This window comes from Notothenia rossii (assembly GCF_949606895.1).
Source record: "Notothenia rossii genome assembly, chromosome: 2".
Lineage (NCBI taxonomy): Eukaryota > Metazoa > Chordata > Actinopteri > Perciformes > Nototheniidae > Notothenia > Notothenia rossii.
The window spans coordinates 29736869-29758086 of NC_136904.1; the positions used below are offsets into that span (position 1 = coordinate 29736869).

Genomic DNA, 21218 nt, shown 5'->3' on the forward strand with positions numbered 1-21218 from the left:
GATGAAATGGAGCAAAGGCAATTGTGACTGTGCGCCATTTTGTGCTATTTGGATAATGGAGATGTCATGATGAAAAGCAGTCCCTTCTTTGAGGTGTTGCATTTTTTTTTTACACAAATCGAGATTTGTGGTAGCAGATATTTGGTCTAATTGATTGAATAATCATTTCATTTTGAAATGCCAGTGAGGGAAGTGTAGGCATGTCTTTTTCTGAGTGACAATGTTCTCAAAGGTTCTTTGAGCTCCTTTGTTCATCATATTGAGTCAGCGGAGAGAGCAGGAACAGCCTATTGTGCTATTGGAAATGAAATTCTCAGACTCATGAATCAAATGATTCTGTCAAACAGATGGAGTGATTCAAATTAGATAAAATAATCCGACTTTCTGTGTACAATATAGAAAGATCACTTCCTTTTCCACTAAGAGGGATCCACTTCCCTCCTCTGACCTCATAAAATAATCTACAGTACATTTTCTTTACAGCGCATTTTTCTCAGTTCGGCATACTGGGAGCTGCTTAGTAATCCTTTTTGTTTGAATATTTCTATGCAAGTGTTAATGTGCAAATAGGACAAAGGCGGCAAAATGGCGACAACGTCTCTGAATAATACATTCCATGAAATCTATTGGAAAAAAAAGAATTGCAACTTTTATTTGTATTCATGTACAGTATGAACTACAATCTCAGGTATCAATAATTGAACATCATCCTCAGAGAAATGAGTTGGACTCCTTACAAGCACAGTCTCTTGTTTTTTTTCTTCTTTTTGTCTTAGCTTTTTTGTCTTTTCTTAACAATTGAAGCACATGTAAAATTATGATCTGAAGATCTTTTTTTTTTGCATTATGTTTTTGAAAATATTTTTTTTATTTTGTAGAAATGTAACCTTTTGATGACTATTCTCTCCAAAAATAAGAGAGAATATTCCCACATACAGTAACCCTCCCTATACATAGACAGTAGGCAGAATAACACACAAGAATCGGATCACCTTGGCTTGGGGTTTTGCACAAAAATCAAGCTCACTCTGCTGGTGTTTCAAGTCCAACATTCTGCAGGTCAGTCTAATTTCATTCTGGCATTCAAATGTATCTCCACATAAAGCCATCCTGCTCACGCAAATACCAATACAGAGATATTCCACTCCTCTTGATAACTCACAACCCTCATCCCCAAATATATAAAAAATCTCAACCTTTTTTTTCACTGTAGCCAGCGTCAACATTGAATCATTAAGCCACCAAAAGCATTGAAAAGGTATTGAGCATTGAAAAAGAAAACAGTGGAAAGGGAAAGAATGGTTTACTCTACGTTGTTACCATTGATGGTATTATTCTCGCCTTTCGTAACCCAAAATGAAAGGCTGACAATGAATAGGTTTTGTGAGGCATCACCAGTCATTAATCTGTATTTTGTATTAATCGTAATAAATACATTTAGGGGACTGATTGATAAGAAGTATATGATTGTGTGCGTGTGACAGTGCTTAATGTGGCTCACACTAAAATCTATGTTAGTTATCTTCACTGAGATGAAAATCAATAGATGAGTACGGCTGCTGGACATTTATGTTAAAATATTCACATCATTCAGTGATATATCATTCAAGTAACTGAACATGTTTGTTGCACTGCAAAATAATGTCACACAGCTCAAATCCCCTAAGAACTGTTTTTAAATTCACATTCAATTGTCAGTTTTGTCGATAATTTGTCGCATTTCTGAAATTGCCGGTGGGAAATTAAATATGCTTGTTGCACAGAGACCAAAGTGAAAGGCATATCTACCTCTCCTTTCTTTCTGCACAAGGTCACTGTTTCCATGGCGACGGTCTGATGGCTAGTTTTGCCTCCTTGTTCCTTATCTTTTTTTTCACTCCTCCTGCTTCATATCAGCAATATATTTGTTTGAAGACCCCTTATGGCCATTGTGGGTTTGGCTCGCCTTTTCCCGCCCTCTGTTTATCATTTTTCTTCCCTACCTCCCTTTTCCTTAAGCCTTCCCCTTTGAAAAGTAAATGAAAAATCAAAGCGCAAACAGACTACAGGAGAGACAATGTTTTGATGGTCTATAAATCATGCAACATCAAAGTGTGTGTGTTTTTCTCAGAAAAATTAGACTGAGCAGGGGTCACTTCAATATCAAAGGCCTCTCCCCCCCGTTAGATGTCGGGCGCAGGGAGAGTGAAAAAGTCTCATGCTGTTTTGTTATCAGCTTTCCCTCTGTTAGTCTGCAAATGAACTGCTGATACAGATTAATGAGCTACAACCCATCTCCCCTTATTTTCTTGCAGGTTCTTAGCTGCTTCACTGACTATGTTAGCCCCGTCTGCTTTAGTCTGACAGGGTCACACTACATTACAAAGCAGCCTCATTTGCCTCTTTATCTGTTTAACAGATGGACTATCAGCTCCCATGCTCGTATGACCCTGGGGTGATGGCAAGGTAACGCGACACGGAGTGGACGTAGATCATTACTAGGTTAACAGGGTGGCTACATACTGCAGCCTTATGCTCCCTTTCATTTTCCCAAGCAATATTCTGCCGTCGTGCGGCACATGCCGGCGGATAAAGCGAGACAAATGAGACATGGCGAAGGGTGAAGAACGTGCCTGAGCTTAGTGACAGAGGGACAATGAAGAAACAAGAGGACATGGGAAGGCAGGGAAGATCAAGCCATAAAGAAGAGAGGAGGTATACAAGGTGAGAAATTGTAGAGGTTGAAGTGTAAAGTAAAGGTAGAAGGAAGAGTGGGAGCAAGAACTTAATCTTAATTAAAGTGAAAGATGTATGGTAGTTTTTTAGGAGCCACAGGGGAAATGCAGTTACTAATTTGGCTGCCTTGCTCCTCAGGCATGCTGGCTTCACTGCGATATCATCCAGAGCTCTGTCATTAGAGGATCTAATTTGGTGTTGAGTGACAGTCAGCTGGAACATGACAGCATGAATAAACCCATTTCATGTTTATTTTTACTCTTATAAAACACTGCTGAATTGGACATGGTGGTCTGAAAAACTAGCATATTTCAAATTGGTAAATGCTTATACATCTTAAAACGGTGCCCTCAAACAAAACACATTATTATCAGGTAAAATCTAAATATTAAATGAATGGCGTTATATTAATTATAGATCATTTTCTACACATGAGCTGTATTTGTTTGCTTGTGTTCATTTGTTTTGTAAACCATTCGTTCCCTTGTGCAGTATTACACAGAAAGAGAGAAATAAAACGAGCTAAACAGCTATCACAAATTGTTTTTCTTCATTTAGCCACTAGACATACTTTTAATAAATAATCTTTGTTTTTGTAAAGACACTTGGTAAAGTATCATATGTCGTCCCTTTGCCAAATGGTGATTCTTCGTCATTACAGACATCCCCTCTGTCAGGTTAATGTCATTTTGACTTATTTTTTATCTTCACATTTGGTCCATTGTACTCCAAGTATGAAACTGCTGACACAAGATGTTTAGTCAAATTCAAGATCAGATTTGGGTCTCTTGTACATTGTCTTTTGAGCAAGCTTGAATCAGTAAAGGTTCCTGTGTGGCTGAGCTGTGTATGGTACTGAGCATAGGACCGTGGTGGTAACTGCTCTTGTAGGTGTTGTAGTGGTTGTAGTGCTCCAGAGGAGGCAGCGATAGGTGTCTCTCCATGGCAGCAACACCCGCAAGCTCTTCTTCAACTGTAATGACCTCCATGGAGGAGGCAGGGCCATCAGGATCCTGCTGGTTATGTTGCTTCCTCATCTTGTAGAAAATTACCAGCAGAACAGCAGCCATTAGTGTTATGGCCACGAAGCAGCCAATGATAATCTTGGTAGTTTTCATCACCTCATCCAGGCCATTGAGGGCTCCCTCTCCATCCGGATCAAGAACTGGAATGGTGTAAGTCCGCTCTGTGGTCCTTGTGGAAATAGGAGTACCTTTTGTTGTCGAGGATGACACCCAGCCAAATGGGGGAAGTGGCGTTTGGCTATAGTCCCCCGGGGACTCAATGGTCTCCACAGTGACTGTGGTAAAATAGGTCACCCCGCTGTTTTCCACAGAAGTGACATTAAGCACAGCAGAGGCAGAAATGTTGCCTGCTGTGTTGCTTACCATACAGGTGTAGGTCCCAGTGTCCTGCATGGAGACACTAGTAAAGTTCAGTGACCCATCATTGAGTACGGACAAACGTACCTTGTAAGCCCCATGTGTCACCAGCGAGCCATTTGGTGTAAGCCAGCTGATGGACGTCAGCGAGCTTGTACGACATTTAAGCTCTGCACCCATGCCTTCTGTCACATTCAAGTCACTGGGTGGCTCCACAATGACAGGAACATCGCACTGGAAGTAGCTGTGGTCCAATTCCCCAATGTAGCGACCTTTATAGACTGCAGGCGAATGGCAACGGGCGCAGCAGCTAGTATTAGCAGGTACTGTCTCCTTCAGCCACCAGCTGAGCCACAGGATATCACAGTTGCAGTTCCAAGGGTTGTGATGGAGGTGGACCCGCTCCAGGCGATGCAACGGTGTGAAGAGGTCATGTGGTAGAAAGGTAAGGTTGTTGTGAGCTAGGTTGAGCTCCACCAGAGACTGAAGGTCATCAAAGGAATTCCTCTCTAAAGTTTGTATCTGGGCATGCATCATCCACAGCTTCTGGAGGTTCACTAATCCTAAAAACGCACTGGGCTTGACAACAGTTAGCTGGTTTCCTGACATTTCTAGCTCTTCAAGCCTGATCAAAGGTAAAATGTTAGGGATCTCCTTGAGGTTGCACATTCCCAGGTTTAGGTAGCGCAGGTTGCTCAAGTCCTTGAAGGCTCCATCAGAAATGTAAGAGAGACGTTTGAGCTCACCTAGATCCAGCCTTCGAAGCGAGGGGACTCGGTTGAAGGCATAAGATGGTATACTTTCGATCGGGTTGTTCCTTAGCCACAATTCCTTCAGCTTGGACAGGTACTCAAATGCTCCATTGGGGATTGTCGTGAGCCGATTATCAAAGAGCTCCAAAGTGTTGAGACTGGCCAGTCCATTAAAGGCGCCAATTTCAATGTTGCGAATGTGGTTTTTGCTTAGCTGCAGGATCTCCAGATGGCGCAGATGTTTGAAACTGTCCACCTTGATGACCTGGATGAGGTTGTCCTGGAGGTTCAGGTAGCGAGTGTTGGTGGAAATGCCATCTGGGACGTCCCGTAGACTTCGGCGGGTGCATATTACTTTGCTGAACTGATTGCTGCATGAGCAGACAGAAGGACAGGTCTGAGCGCGAACCAGCCCAGCAACGACCAGGATCTGAAGGGCCAAAAGCAGCACGAATAGGGGGTTGGACAGCGCCCCCTTCAGCCTACGACCTCTCATTGTCTGGCGCTGGAGGGAGGAGATCATTGTGTTCAGCATTCATAGTTCATCTGCTGTTTGAGTTCTCTGAAACAAGAAGAAAAAAGCGAGAAGAATATTTAGTAACCACATAAAGTAGCAATAAGTACAATGTTAAGTTCATCTGGGTATATGCAGGAATCCTGAAGTCAAATGTAATACCTTTTTAAGACCTTTTTTAAGACCCTTTCCATACATTTTAAGACCTCATCGCCACTTTGAGTTCTAACCGGTTACATTGGCGACACACTTTACCTCACATTTACTATATACAGTATTGATTGTATGATAGCACAACTAAACAGTTTGATAACTCCTTATCATAATTCAGATAGAACAAAGCACAAGAGAATGAATTGTGTAACTATAAAATTATATGATAAATAATATATCTTATTTGATCATTGTTTTGTATTTCCTTAGAAATTATTTATCAGTGATTTATTTCCTCAGGTTTAAAAAAAAAGCAGCATTTATCGATTCATGAGGAATTGTTTTTTTCATTCAAAGCAATATCTCAGTACTTTTTACTTTTCACTTTCATCTATTTTATTGTCACATGAAAAAACCCTCACAATAATGTTAATCAAGTTTGTGAAGAGGCCGGATATGGCTCTTGTAGAAATATAAAATAATGTATTATCTCCCTCAAATCAAGTGACTAACAAGGAACTTGTTACTCTGTTATCTTGTAATACATTGAATCAGATTAGATTACTCCATTCAGCCAAAGTGTATAAGTATATGCCTGAGTGTGCTCAAGATAAAAATAGACATTTATACACATACAGCACAGCCTGTACCTCCCACTTCCACACAGCAGTGTTGCTGTGTGGCTATCACACCTTATTATCTCATGCATGCCCCCAATGATGCTAACCTACATATACACCAATATGTACTGTATTCTTAAGCTATGGTATATGTGACATCAGTTAAGTGATGCAGGCACTATTCTTCAATGCAGTTAGTGCCTTTGCCAAGAACAAAGCACTCTTGCATGCTGCAAGAAACATTAACCTTGCCTACTGGGTCCTTAGATTGAAGTATTCTCTTTGTCTCTTTCAAGCTCTTCCAACTCAAATGATCTGTTAATCATCTCTTTCCATCAACCCACACCACAAAGACAGGACAGGTGTTTTCTAAACTGTAAAAATTGTTAAATGAGATTGAAATGTTCTCTGTAAAGATGAGTGGCTGGCTTGATCAGTAGAAATGAGCCTAAATGTGGCTCGGTTTTGCATCAGCCAAGCTGCCACACCAGCCGTGGTGTTGGGAGGCTGCGGAGAGACGAGCCTCTGCTGGGCATCAGATCGAATAAAGCCTCCTGCTGGCAGAAGCTCATTTTGTCTGGCTGGAATTACAACAACCCTGCGTTGCCACCCAAGAGAAGAAAATGTCAGACATGGCAAACACACTGATGGAGGATATTGACGGTCAATAAAACATCTCCGTTTGCAATTCCATCAGATTGCATTAAGAAAAAGTGTAAATTCAGCAATGACCATGTTGAGCTACCAATCAAAGACTAATTATATATTTTTTCACATACCCTCTTCATAAAACACTATATCTGAATACATTTCATCAGCACAGAATGCCTCATTACATAAAAAGATTGCAGAAGAAGAAAAAACGGTGCAAACGTACTTCCTCCCTTTGTTGGTGCAACACTGAGTGGATTAATCCCATCTAGGCACACTCAACATGTATTCAAAGCCACTGAAAGCAGTAGCTACTTACATCTAAAATCCTGCCAGCAACATAAAAACACACCCACCATTACTTTGCTGCCCCTGCACCAGCAGCGACTGGCATTATGTCCGACACCACTGTGATATGCCAAAATGGTTTGTTCTAATGAGTTTGTTGGAAAAGTGCTAGGCTAACTTATGTCTTCATCGGGGCACGCATAGCAATGATATTATAATATAAAGCAGAGCACTTAAACTACAATGTAAGATCATTAGAGGTTTCTCAGTGTTGATCACGGCAAGCACAACATTTTACTTCAACTGGCCAAATGTGTTTTCTTGGTCATTTCCACACACCAGGGAGGCACGCTTGGCAGTTTCTACTGGAAACAACACAATAATTGAGGTAACGCAACAAAAAAAGAGAAACTGTGCCTTAGTCTCGATGTATGAATAGATCAATCTTGTGGTTCGAGAATAACAATGTTAACATTTCTCCACACAAGTAATATTGAGTAAAATAATACATCTGAGGATGAAAAGTAACAAGAAACATTGCATTATTGAACGTTTGCTTTGCAGTCACATTTTTGATTTGATGTTTATCTAAGCTTGTTGTCATTAAACATTTCCCCTCTGAGTTCTAAGAAGGGATTTGAGCTGTTTTGTGAAAGGCAAGATAATTCCAACCAAACGGCAAAGTGATAAACATCTCAATTTGCACTTTCACTATCAGACAAAAAATTCACATGTTCAGCTGTAAGCATGATAATCTCATGTGTGGCACACAATTATAATACTGATATCATTACAGTTAGTACCCGATGGTATTGACACTCTACAGTACATACTGATATAATTGCTATAACAACTCTGACTTAGTACGCCCTTAGGAATCACAAATCCTACCTCCTACAACCCAGAAAAGAAGGAGTCATATTCCTACATGACTCACTGGGAGTGTGAATTTGATAGAGTGGATGAAGGTGTAGGAAGGCAAGTCTCTCATTATGATTGCGAAATAAGTCTTTGACCACATGGAGGGCTTTTCGTTGAATACATTTTGTCTTGCTAATTCAGTCAGCACACTAATGATCTGGTTTTATCCTTGTTAGTGCTGATGTCATAACCTTTTTTGTTGTTGTTACTTTTATTGTCATTACTTAGTACAGGTACTACTGTAGTAACAAAACGGTTTCTTTGCATTTGACCCATCCTAGTGTTAGGAGCAGTGAACTCACAGGCCATCTGGGTTCAACAAGACCTGTGTACAGACCATGTGTCTGAGATACAGATGAATAATAATTATGAAATCTTGAATGCTAATGAATATGATGGTGTAGAGAAGAATCTAAGACAGGACCTAAGCCAACCAACAAACAGTATAACCAAAGAGAGAGGGGGTTGAGGCTGGTGATATTCTACAATTGTAGTATTTCCAACCAATCCTAAATTACACCAAAACCAATGCTGGTGTTTGTTTGTCTGTCAAATCCTTTCTCTGTGGCATACAGCCCAAAGGCCATTTGTTACTCTTAAATCTTAAGAAAACAGGTCACACATGCATAGTTTCATTTTGTTACAAAGGGGACACTGCAATCCTAAACAGCAGGGAGCTGTAGTTATCCCAAACAGTAGTAAATTAATCATTTACTGGGGACTATCTTTGGCTGCAGATTAATACACATATGGTGCACTAGTGGGTATGCAGAATTGACTCAAAATAAACTATCCCTGTTTTTTGCACTGAAGGAACATGTTAATAGTGCAACGTTGTGCTTCCTGTGTTACTTGGGTTTTTGGATCATTTTTTTTTTTTTTTTTTCAGGAGATTGTTTGGCCAAAAAAAATAAAACTATGGTCTAGTGCAGGGGTGCCCACACTTTTTCAGCTTGGGAGCTACTTTTAAAATGACCAAGCCCAAAAGATCTACCTACAGGGCCGCCCCTGCCCAATCTGTGTCGCGAGCGCGAGGGGGGGGGGGTGCTATTGGAGTAAATGGCGGATAAACTGTGACGCGCTTAGACGAATTGCGCCGCATAAGCACATAATAGTGCGCCACATTTGCGCTTCAGATGAGGAGGTGAGGCCCCCTCTTAACTGCATGAACCTGTATGGCACAATACAACTCAGACTGGCTTACCTGTATGTCAATCAAGTGGCAAATGCCATAGTAAGGATGGATTATAGGCTAACTTATAATTTAAAAAATAAAAAAAATAAAAAAATAAAAAATATATATATATATATATTTTTTTTTCCATGCCATGCGATCTACCCACACTACCTTTGCGATCGACCGGTCGATCGCGATCGACGTAATGGGCACCCCTGGTCTAGTGCCAGCAGTATCATTTAAAATGGCTTGGATTGACAATTAGCCAATCGATGGATAAGATGATTAATAGTGAAGACTTTTTTTTCTTGTGTCAAATTCTGTGTACAGCTCAACAAGTCCTCCAACTCATACGACCAAATGGGCCGATTGTTCAAGCGCTTAATACGTCCTATAATTACGTTTCAAAGTTTTCGCCCTCTAGTGCTCCCGTTGAATGCTAACGTTACAGATGGTCGTTTATTCACAAATAACCCTCTCTGTAAAATCCTAAATTGTAGGATAGTTTGGCCATTAAAACGCTTTTTGATTAGATTTCTAGCGAGAAGTGTATATTGTACTTTTAGAATCCACGTCCAGTCGATATGTAGGATCTATAGTTTGATAGATATTACGAAGATGGTTTGAGGTATGCGGCAGCCTCCATGTAAAGTTACGGGTTGAAAACAGTATTTCCGGTCTCGACGTTTTCATAATAAAACCAATGATCAAATGATTTAACTGTGATATCTTTAGTACTCATCAACTAAAAAACATCAGTTTATCTTTGTTAATTATACGACATTTATTGGTTTAAATTATGCACAATGCTTTTGTGTTTTTCCCATAGGTTTTTCTCTTTCGATTCTGAGAGAAACCTTTCTTTTTTAAGAGGTTTTGATAAAACTTCGATTGTTTTAGCCACAATGCATGTCGGGATATGGTGTTTATGTGATATGTAATCGGGAAAACATTTTTTTAAATTAAATAATACTTTGTTCCGAGTGTTCTTGCTTTTCTCTTTGGAAGTCATCACATAACGGCGTTATAATACACGGTTCAGTTGCATTAAATATTACATATCTACCGTAGATATTTATTTATAGAGCCCTGATCAGAAGGCCTTTTTACAAACTGCAAGAAATGCCGCCAAAACTGAATACGTGACGTGGATCATAAATACACTGAACAAAAATATAAATGCAACACTTTTGTTTTTGCTCCCATTTTTCATGAGATGAACTCAAAGATCTAAAACATTTTCTATATACACAAAATAACCATTTCTCTCAAATATTGTTCACAAATCTGAAAAAATCTGTGATAGTGAGCACTTCTTCTTTGCTGAGATAATCCATCCCACCTCACAGGTGTGGCATATCAAGATGCTGATTAGACAGCATGATTATTGCACAGGTGTGCCTTAGGCTGGCCACAATAAAAGGCCACTCTGAAACGTGCATTTTTGCTTTATTGGGGGGGTCTGGGGGGGTCCGAAAACCAGTCAGTATCTGGTGTGGGGGTTAGGATTAGGGTTAGGGTTAGGGTTAGGGTTAGGGTAATGTTGTGAATCGAGTGGCCTGTGTTCGTCGTCCTTAAAATACGCCTGCCCATACCATAACCCCTCCACCACCATGGTCCACTCGATTCACAACATTACCCTAACCCTAACCTAACCCCCATCTTCCATTTATTTTTACACAATACGTCTCCTTGTAGTGTAAACACTAATTCGGCTGACTTTTATATTTGATCCAATTGGTAGATAGGTTATATTTAGACCATAACGGTTCACAGCTGATAGAAAGGGATTTTTTGTAGTTTTTAAAGATATTATTTACTGAACTACCTTTCCAACTCCTCATGCAGTTGACTGTTACAGGTCTATACAGGTTCATGGTACAATGCATAAGCTTCAAATCGAGAGACTGAAACTGTATTTTCCTTTACCGTTCTGTTTTAATTCCACAATAAAGTTAATAGTCATATTATGTTTGATATTATTATGTTTTATTAACTACACCGCTGGTTTTTTAACCCGCACCGCCTAGTGGTTAAAGCATGTTATTGAATTTTGTTGTTGAATACGTTTTATTTGATGGAAACATTTAAATATTAAGAGTAGCCTACATACAAAATTGAGGGAAAGTAGAAGGCATGATAGAAATATAGAATAGAAAATATCAAGAAGATACTGTAGTCATCTCTACAATAAAACAGTTTAGTGCAGGACGTCCAAAGATATTAACAGGAGGATGTGCAAAACAGACAAACTAATAAGGCTCTATTTAAAGTATTTAAAGAATACTTTAAGTTAAGGTCTTCTTTTGAATAAGAAAAAAAACGTTGTGGTTATCCACAGATAAATATGGAGTCTGACAAAGTACTTAACGTCCAATATACTGCATAGTTTATTTTGACACTTGACAATCACCTTCCCTGAATTTGAGTCAGGTGTAACTAAAGTCTGCGTTAAGGGTTGTTTATATTTCACATCATTAATCAGAATCTGCAATGTAACTAAAATAAATGTAGTGGAGTAAAAATACCAGGTTAACCTCTGAATTGTAGTGGAGTAGAACAAAGTAGTACATGCTGCTGTAACAAAAACATTTCCCAACTTGGGATCAATAAAGTATATCTTATCTTATCTTAAGATGATCGATGGCTACTGCCATATTTAGCTGGACCCGGGGGCTGGACCCATCCAATTCCAGTTTTGGAAAGTCTGCCGTGGTTCCATTCCATTTCATAGAGCTGTGACGCTCAGCGTAACCTTGTCTCACTGCCACTCCAACATCCAATCACAGGGCTTGATGACTAAACACAGGGTTTGTAAAGCAAGGCGGATGTTGTAGTCCCAAACGATAGGGGATTCTGGGTAGTGTAGTGTCTAATCTCCTAAAAAACAATTTGTTTCTCTGAATCGAAGGTTAAAAACACAAAAGCATTATACACAATTTAAACCAATCAATATTGTGTAATTAACAAGGATAAACTGATGTTTTTTAGTGGATGAGTAATGCAGATATAACTGTGTAATCATTTGATAGTGAGGGGAATATATCCAGTTTTATTATGAAAACTTCGAGATCGGAAAAACTGTTTTCACCCACGCTAACTTTACATGGAAGCTGCATACACGTTATCCCGACGAGACCTCAAATCATCTTCGTAATATCTATCAAACTATAGATCCTACACATCGACTGGACGTGGATTCTAAGAGTACAATATACACTTCTCGCCAGAAATCTAATCAAAAAGCATTTTAATGGCCAAACTATTCCACAATTTAGGATTTTCCAGAGAGGGTTATTTGTGAATAAACGTCCTTCCGGAGCGTTTGCAATTTGTTTCTTACACGACCACTAGAGCACCTCTAGTGGTCATGTAAGAAACAACATACACTTTAAAACGTGTCTCTGGGTCGTAATAAGGGCATGAACAATCGGCCTATATGGTCGTTTTTTTTAGGAGGACAGGCTGGTACAGCTTTATATCTGACGTTGGGCTTTGCTGGTTTTCAAATCTAGCAATGAGGACAAACCCAACCAGCCGTTACCGCTGCTGCTGCCTCACTCTGACCTACAGACTTGGAGTGCTTCACTCTTCAGTTTTGCTTCACCTGGAAAAAAAAGACAACCCCCCCACCTCCGAATCATGGCCTAAGTACGCAGAGTTCTGGTATTAAAGGGCATTTAATACCATAACTCTGCGTATTAAACGCTTGTGTTTCTGGTGGTAGTTTTTGTAGTGTCGTGCACCGTTGGCCCTAGGAGCTGGCATGTTGAACTGACTCATTAAAAGAGAAACTAAAGTTTGAAAAGCAAGCAAACGATTTCAGTCGAGGGCACACACAGAGCTTTTCATATTTATTATCTCATTTGATCATTCAAATACTTAAACATTTTGAAAACCATTTGGCCATCTGGAATAAAGCTGCTGAAGGCTAAAGCTGATCCATGAGATGCCAGCTGCTTTATAATAATAATAATAATAATAATAATAATGCATTACATTTTTTATTAGAGCGCTTTTACAGGTGCTCAAAGCACTTTACAATAACACATTACACATATTAGACATGTAAGAGTCATTACTGTGGACATTATATATGCTATGTTGTATGTTCATGAATGTAACATGGCAGTCCTAGGTCTTCCGGTTTCACTTTTAAAATGCAGAATACAGACTGCTGTTACTGTCTGCTATGGAGTGTTATTTATTTCTTCTCGTACAGACGTAACATGTATGTGCAAGTTGGCTATTGGCTGTAATCTTTGAAATGTGTTCAAGTGCACATTTTTGGCACATCTAGTTTTTTGATGTCGGTTTGGTGTGTCACGGCCTTTAGGGAATTTAATATAAGAAGCAGTTGGGGACTGCTGACTTATCAGCCAAACTTTATTCTTTCAACAGGAAAAGAAGGGATGGCTCTTTTTGTTGACTCGACAAGTCTCAGAAAAGCAAGAAAGTCCTTTTTCTTAAACATTTTGTATTTTCTAGGGATGTGTTATCAAAGAAATACAGTTTTTAGCTTTGTCACTGGTTAACTACATACATAACGTTACATAAAACTGAAATATAAATGTAAATATGTGTTATACCTCTGACTGTTGTAATGACCAAAACCAATATCCTGCTTTCCCTCACCCATCACTGCTTGCCATCAAGAATCCAAATGTAATGTTTTCAGGTTTAACCCCTTTCATACCATATAAGGATACATTTCTCTTTACAGTATTCGAGGGAACACATTTCTCTTCCTAGTGATATTACGTAATTGGGGAGCTAATACTTATACTTTACATTTGTATATGTGTGTGCATGTTGTAAAAGGTGTGTACTGTGTGTACTGTGTGTACTATATGTACCTGTATAACAACGCATGTGCGTGTACAAATTAATTTAATAATTAAAAAAGTCAATCTTCTTCTTCTTCTTCATTTGAATGTCATGTTTTTATTTGGAAATGTATCAGCAAATATAAAATTAACAAGCTTTGTATATTACAACCACACTACATTATTTGATTTAATCTAATCATTTGGCATAATTTGCTTTGGCTGGGCCAGTTGGTATAGGAGTGATGCTTTGAAACAAGAATGTTTTCAACATGTCACATTTAGTCAGTGTTTTAAATGAGGTGTCTTGGCGATGCAGCCCTCTATGTTAGGGCTAGGTGAAAACAAATGCAGGCCACTGTTGCAGTGCACAGTAAAGGTCATGCAAAAGGATGATGTAAACTATGTTTCCGTGTTCTTTAGCTAAAGCCTGTGTGGAATATTACTTTGCTTAGTGGGATGCCTGAAAAGGAATAGAGAAATCATTATTTCATCTCTGAATGGACCCAAATTGAAACAATTTCTGTGCCTTCAATCTGATCACTCAAAGTACAACTGACGGCAGCCACAACGTTTCATTTGTCAAGGTAATGAAAGTAACTTGTGCATCTTGAAGAAACCACTGTAGTACAACTGTCTGGAGCCACAATATTTCATTCTCAGTGGATCCCAGGTAACATCATCCTGATTGCATCGGGGTGCATTCTATAACGTCTTGTTGAAAGACGGCTGCAGACATGAAGTGGAAAATAACCTGACTTATAAGGAAGGTCATACTACTAGGATTGCTGAAGTGTTTTTTTCCTCATCTATGTGGAAAAAGTGCTTCATGAATGGATGGCTGCCATGGGGTCAGGGACAGGTGGAATGGGTCTCCAAGCTATAGAGAATCGGATGCTGTGATCACTTCAGGGACAGTCCAGATTTAATCAAGCTGCCCAAACAAATGTGTTTACTCAGTTGCTTTCACTTCTCTTAGACGGAGAATGGGTTAGAATTCCACATGATATTTGAAGGAGTTTCATAGTCCTTTTGGAGAGTTCAATAAGACATTGTAATAGAACAATGCAATTCAATTATTCTGAATGATTTCGCATAAAAGCTCCAATTGCTCCTTTGTAATTTGAAAGCTGCATTAATCAATTTTCTAGGGGAACAAAAACATGAATGAAAGCTGAATGATACTTTGGCTACCTGACAGTAAATACTGTTGGAGACAATAACATTCAAACAAAATGATTTAAATAGCTTTTCAGGGTTGGCGGTCACTATAGCACGATATCTGCACTGTAAGCAATAAAAACGTATTGATTAAGCTTTAAGGTGACATACAGTTCATGCTCTACGAGTTCAAAGCCCAATAAAGGTGTATGGATCAGAAAGATGCAGAGGCGTGTGGTGCAGTGGGTTAGTGCGTAGGTGTTCGGATCAGGGGGTCACAGGTTAAAACCCCACTGCAGTCAGCATGTCGTTGTGTCCCTGGGCAAGACACTTCACCCCAAATTGCTCCTGTGGTGATTGTCCACAGTATTGAGTATGTAAGTCGCTTTGGATAAAAGTTTCTAACAAGTAACATGTAATGTAATGTAATACAAATATAGTGAGCATATACAGCATATAGAAACCCCATCTATCAATCTGTTCTCTTTTTACAACCCTAATGCTTTGAAGATTACAGGGGACTGGAGTATAACCAGTTAATTGAAATGATTTATTTCTAATTCATTACCAAATGTGTTGTCATTGTTCTACTGATTGTAGGATGTAGAGGGTCCTCAACTAGCCTGGACATATTTGTTTTCCGCGACCAACAAAAGAGAGCAGCCTGTCATCCTGGTCTGTTCATCATGAACTATGAGAAATAAAGGTGGTGCAGTTGACCCTCAGACCGGAGCTTAACCTCCACCATGCTCTCGGGGCAGCAGCGTTTCCAGATGGCATGATCGTGTTATTGGAAATCATCACAATTTTAGATGACCAGGCTCATTTTCTCCCGTCTGTGATGGAATGAAATTAAATTTAAAGAAAGACAAAATTGAAGGCAATCAAACGGCCATCTGGAATTATTGTCAGACAGACGATCAGTGAGGACATAAACCTATAGACACATTTGAATTTGCTTTCAGGCAATGTGCTAGAGCATTATGTCGGAAAACGTTTGTTGTTTGTTTAAATCAATCTCATGTTTCTAATGAGAAGTGTAAAAACATCAGCCATCTAGCAACTCTGATGATTGCAGTCTTGGCTATTGGATTATGACGGCTCTTTCATGTTGGCTTTTATTTATGAAATGGCTTTGAAACGGCCATGACACATACTTCAAACTTTGGATACAAATGAGAAAAGCCAACTAGTGTTTAGAATTCTTACAAAACTGCAAAATAACGACATAATGGTATACTGTAAGTGTTTTTCAACTACTCTAAAGTGAAAGTGCTAAACCAAATACAATTCTGCATAAATATTCTAGGTCAACCACATTGAGAATATATGAATCAATTTACAAAAATAACATAATGTGGCTTTAGAAATACAGATCAATAGAACATTTAGTCTTCAGTGATAGTATTGTGATGTTCCTTGCCTTAACTAATAGTCCTTGATCATGCTGCAAATGGAGTTGCTATGATGCAAGAACAATTTCAGACTTGATCTGACAAAAAAAGTATTATATGATCATACTAATAAAGATGACTAATTTAGAAAATGCGACATATTGGCTTGTCAAGGATAAGAGTAAACCATCTTTACATTTTGAACATTTGAGTTACATTTAACCATGTTGAGCTGATACAGAGCTTTCAGATGTGTATACCTGGACGCAGCTGTTTTCCAGGAAATTGTACTTGTATTACCGTTCTGTTTGTAGAGTTAAACGGTATCGCATGATAGAACATTCTGGTTTCCTGTATGTTCTTTCATGTGAGGCAAGTAGAGGAAGGTTGCTTATCATGTGCCAAACACTGGAGAGACAGAGAGCGAGAGGGTAAAGAGACATCTTTCAACTGATAATTCTATTCCTTTTCACGTATCACCATATGCTGCTTCCATTATGATAATTGTATGTGCTAAATAATCTGCAGGGAACTCCATGTTCAAATACACTCTGCCAAGGCTCTGGCTGGTCTCTGCAAAGGGATTACGACAGGATGCCCTGGGTGGCAGACCGGCTGAATGTGAGGACGCTCTTAGTATTCGTGTCACTTGTCTAGCCCACCAATCCGCTTCCCATGACTGCGTTCCTAAAAAGAGATCTGCAACATTGGCTGATAGGTTGAAGGGCATTGTGGCAGAAACGAGGCTGATTGGACTAAACGAGAACACGGAACAGTAAAAAAATATGTTTGCATGAGACATGGCAGTCGGGACAATCTTATTAATTGGTCACAGATATAAACTAAAGAACTCACTGCAAAGCGTTTTGATTGATCAAGGAACAGTGGAAACAGACATTGAATAAGCAGGTAGCATTCGGGGTTTGGGTAGGTGAGTACACACAGCCAGCAGCAGTGGCAGAATAATGAGCTGCACAGGCCCCATAAGCTGTCTTCTTACAGTAGTTGAACAGATCACTGCTAGCACAGGATTTGTGTGATTGGTGAAGTAAGTGAGCTGTACGCACCCGAATGCTGTTCTGCCTGCAAAATCATTCTGAATGAACTTGTGACACTCATTTTGTTTGAAAGATGAATGAATAAATATTTAACTCAAAAAGGTTCCACATCAGAGTGATGCCCTTGATACATTTTATGCGTCATCAGTAAAACTTAGCTCTCTCCAAATGAGCTAATCACATATTGAACGTGATTCCTAAAAGTTTCGGAAGCACTAGAAATTGGGCCATGATAGGTGTGTTTTCACGATATAACACGCACATTTGCAATTTTATCCCCACATATATTGACTATTTTAGTTTGCAATTTGTAGGAACCATTTAGATTTCTCCTATACCCTATTACTGGTGCAGTGGAAATACCTCCAAAAGAACAAAATACAGTCTCCCATTGTTCGTTTTGAGAAAGACAACAGTGTTGCATTAAAAATGACACAATAGCTTCAATGGCCATCTTGGCAGGTTGCCGCTCCCTGCAAAAACGCAGAGTGCTCGAAGGGATTAGTTCACTGGAGTGTCCCCTGTTCAGTCACAGCTATTTGCCAATGAATTCCGGCCATTCTGGTTTTCAAATTGACTGAATGAAGAAGTTGGAGGCAGGTCTCTCTGGAGCTTTTGTGTTCACATCGGGGTGACAGGATACTGACAACGGACGGCAACATACGTGGTGCAGTCTTTTGTTCTTTTGTTTAAGATTGCTGCCAACCAATGTGCCTCTGTCTCTTGTTGGAAATCCTTTCTGGGGTTTTTGCCCTGTAGCTATCAGTATGTGAAAAGTTATTCACACGTCACTAATGAGTGCAATGCTGAGACTATGTATACAGACGCATTGTGTGAATGTAGATTGGTGTCGACAAAGTCTGGCACCATTTCTGAAACACAAATTAGATGTGTGCATCTGAATAATATTACGTTTGAATACCATTGAAGATGTATTATTAAAGTTACAGCAATGCAATTGTTACCTTGGTTGGTGATTGGCTAATGGTTACACAAGTCAAAAAAACATTAAGACATCATAAAGTGGCCAAAATCTGATCAGCTCATTTTCAGACAGGTTTTTATATAAATGGATCAGGACAAAATGTGAGCGAATCTTTTGTCCTGAAACTTTCAGAATCTCTTTACACAGAGGGGACACATGTTTATGTATAGAAGACATGCAAAAGTGGATTTTGCATAATAGGTGACCTTTAAGGCCAATAAAATAAAAAGAGACAACACACACACCAATGTTAAACCAATATATCCAAACAGGTAACAAGACCAAAGAGGTAAGGGCTGGAGCTTTTAAATAATACTTTGCTCCCTATCTAAAATGAAGCTGTGTAAGCTGCAAATGCAAATTTTAAGCAATGCTTGCCATAAGCCTTTTGGCTTGACTGAGTCTTCACTTGACTTGACCAAATGTTAAAGAAAGCGATGTCAAGTAAGGATATCTTTTTTTTGGAGAGTAAAATGTAGAAAGCACAGAAATGGAAATAAGATGCTTCTCCTGCATTCCCTCAGCTGACACGGTACTCCTGGCTCTAAGCATTAATATGTTATGGTGAGCAAAACCTCTGTCAAATGTTAAACGGGGATGTTACTGTTTTGTAGCCACAGTGATGGATTGTTGGTGCTGAGACGTCTAGTGGGGTTCAGATCTGTATCCGCTCCGAGGCAAGGCTTAAGCACTCAGTAATCATGTTTGGAGTCTTGCAAATGTGCCAAAGATAAAAGCTGTGAGGAAACATAGCGTCTGTATAGCTAATGGAATTGCACCATATAAATTGGCCTATATAGTCTAAAAGCACGGAGTGTGCACCTGTGAGACTATAACTAGGCTGTTTACGCATAATTACCTTCCTGAAAAACAAAAGCATTAAATAATGGACGGAAAATTAAAATGCAGTGAGAAAAATGAATGCCATTATGCCTTGTCGTAGAGCATAAGGAGGTGGATTATTTAATGCTCTGCAAGTCTAAAAAGTATTATGAAAACAATGATGTAACTAAGTACTACCCACTTCTACTGTGAAATGAACATTATGATCACATTTCTTCCTGCAGTAGCTACACACAGCCCAAGTAGTTCACATAAAAAGAAGCCTTCATATTTTGGTCAAAGATTAAGTGCATGCTAAACCCCTCGGTCGCAAATTGCTTGAATTCAGTGATAAGGGTGTGAGACTTTTATTGATCCCCGCAGTGCAACTCTCTTTTCACTTGGCTCCCTGAAGGGAGGTCAGAGTGTGGGGTCATCTTCACACAGAGCGCCCCTCGAGCTGGTAGTGAGTCAGTGGGGAATCACTGACATGCTCAAGGGCAGGACAAGAATGGCATGTACATTACAAGCTCTTTCCTGTGCGGCTACATGGGGAGGATCTTTAATACCTACTCTGATTTGTTCTAAAGAAAGTCCCAACATAAGGCTAAAAGCTTCTAGGACTAGATTCTTATTTGAAGAGAATATTAAGAGAGCATCATTAGATTATCCTACTTCGAATGCAATCTATTCACCTAATCCTCTATTAAGAACAAAAACAGAAAATGGGTACCTCTCGACTGTTCTTCATAAAGTACATCATGGCCATGTTATAATATCTGGTATAACTTATGCTAATAAGTATCTTAAAGTGGATCCTAAAGAATGTCCTTTGTTGCACGCAGGTTGAAATCTAACTGTCAAAATTGTAGGACATGGGACACTATAAATCCTTTCATAAAGCAACTAGCCCATCCCACAGCAAGGATTCACAGCTTTGAAATTAAATTCCCTTCCACCAGATTACTATAATTATCTACCTCACGGTAAAGGGTGAGCGGAGGATTAAGGTCTGTTTAAAAATAACCACCATCAAATATATTTGGACTCAATAAATGAAAGCTGTAGAGCAGACATTTTCTCAGTGGTGTAATTTAGATTTCTCTCTCTCCCTCCCTTTCTGTTTCTATCTCCTCTTCTCCCTCCTCTCTTTTCTTTTCTGTCTGTTAATCTGCTTTGATAATTCTGCAGTCAATGCAGGACGCTCCGTGGGACACCGACTTAAAGTCAGTCAGAAATCAAAGAAGGGGAAATGCAATTATTCAAGTGGCAGTCAACAATTTTGTAAAAGATGGATGTAGGCTGTAACAAACATTCTCTCATAAAGGCTAAGATCTACCAAGAGGATCACAAATCATCACCAGCCGCATGATTATGGCCGTGCTTATGCAAGGTCATTTAGTAGGCCTGGGACTTGTTGTATTGTTGCAACACAAACATTATGTCCTTTTTTTTTACTTTGGACTGTACACTGATGGTGATGATCATTACCTCCCGTTCTTATGTTTTATTATCTACCCAACCAGCTGCTGAACAGACTAGCTGTGGGTGTTCTGGAGGGCTTGTGTTTCCTCTGCTGATGGCGGATTGATTGTGTGTAGCCAGTGTTGACAGCATACAGTAGGTAGTCCATCTTGTTTTCCCTTCATTGTTTGTTCATGGGGAGAACTCTCAGCTGGCATGCTAATAAGCTGCGATAGATTGGTGTTGTGCCAGAAAGCGTATGAACCCTTCCCAGAAAAACGTGTCTCCACATTGGTTTGCATTGTTTGTCCTTTATGATGATAAAGCACATCTAG

At 39.4% G+C, this 21218-nt stretch overlaps 1 protein-coding gene across 1 annotated transcript in view; it reads right to left on the reverse strand.

Moving 5' to 3' along the window:
• Positions 1 to 622: 622 nt before the first annotated feature.
• The window catches only part of lrrc4cb (leucine rich repeat containing 4C-b), a 40181-nt gene continuing 19585 nt past the window's right edge, over positions 623 to 21218 (reverse strand). The window contains exon 2 of the mRNA XM_079664166.1: positions 623 to 5411. Coding sequence (XP_079520292.1) covers positions 3489 to 5384 — 1896 coding nt within the window. The 5' untranslated portion in view covers positions 5385 to 5411 and the 3' untranslated portion in view covers positions 623 to 3488. The remainder of the gene's footprint in view (positions 5412 to 21218) is intronic.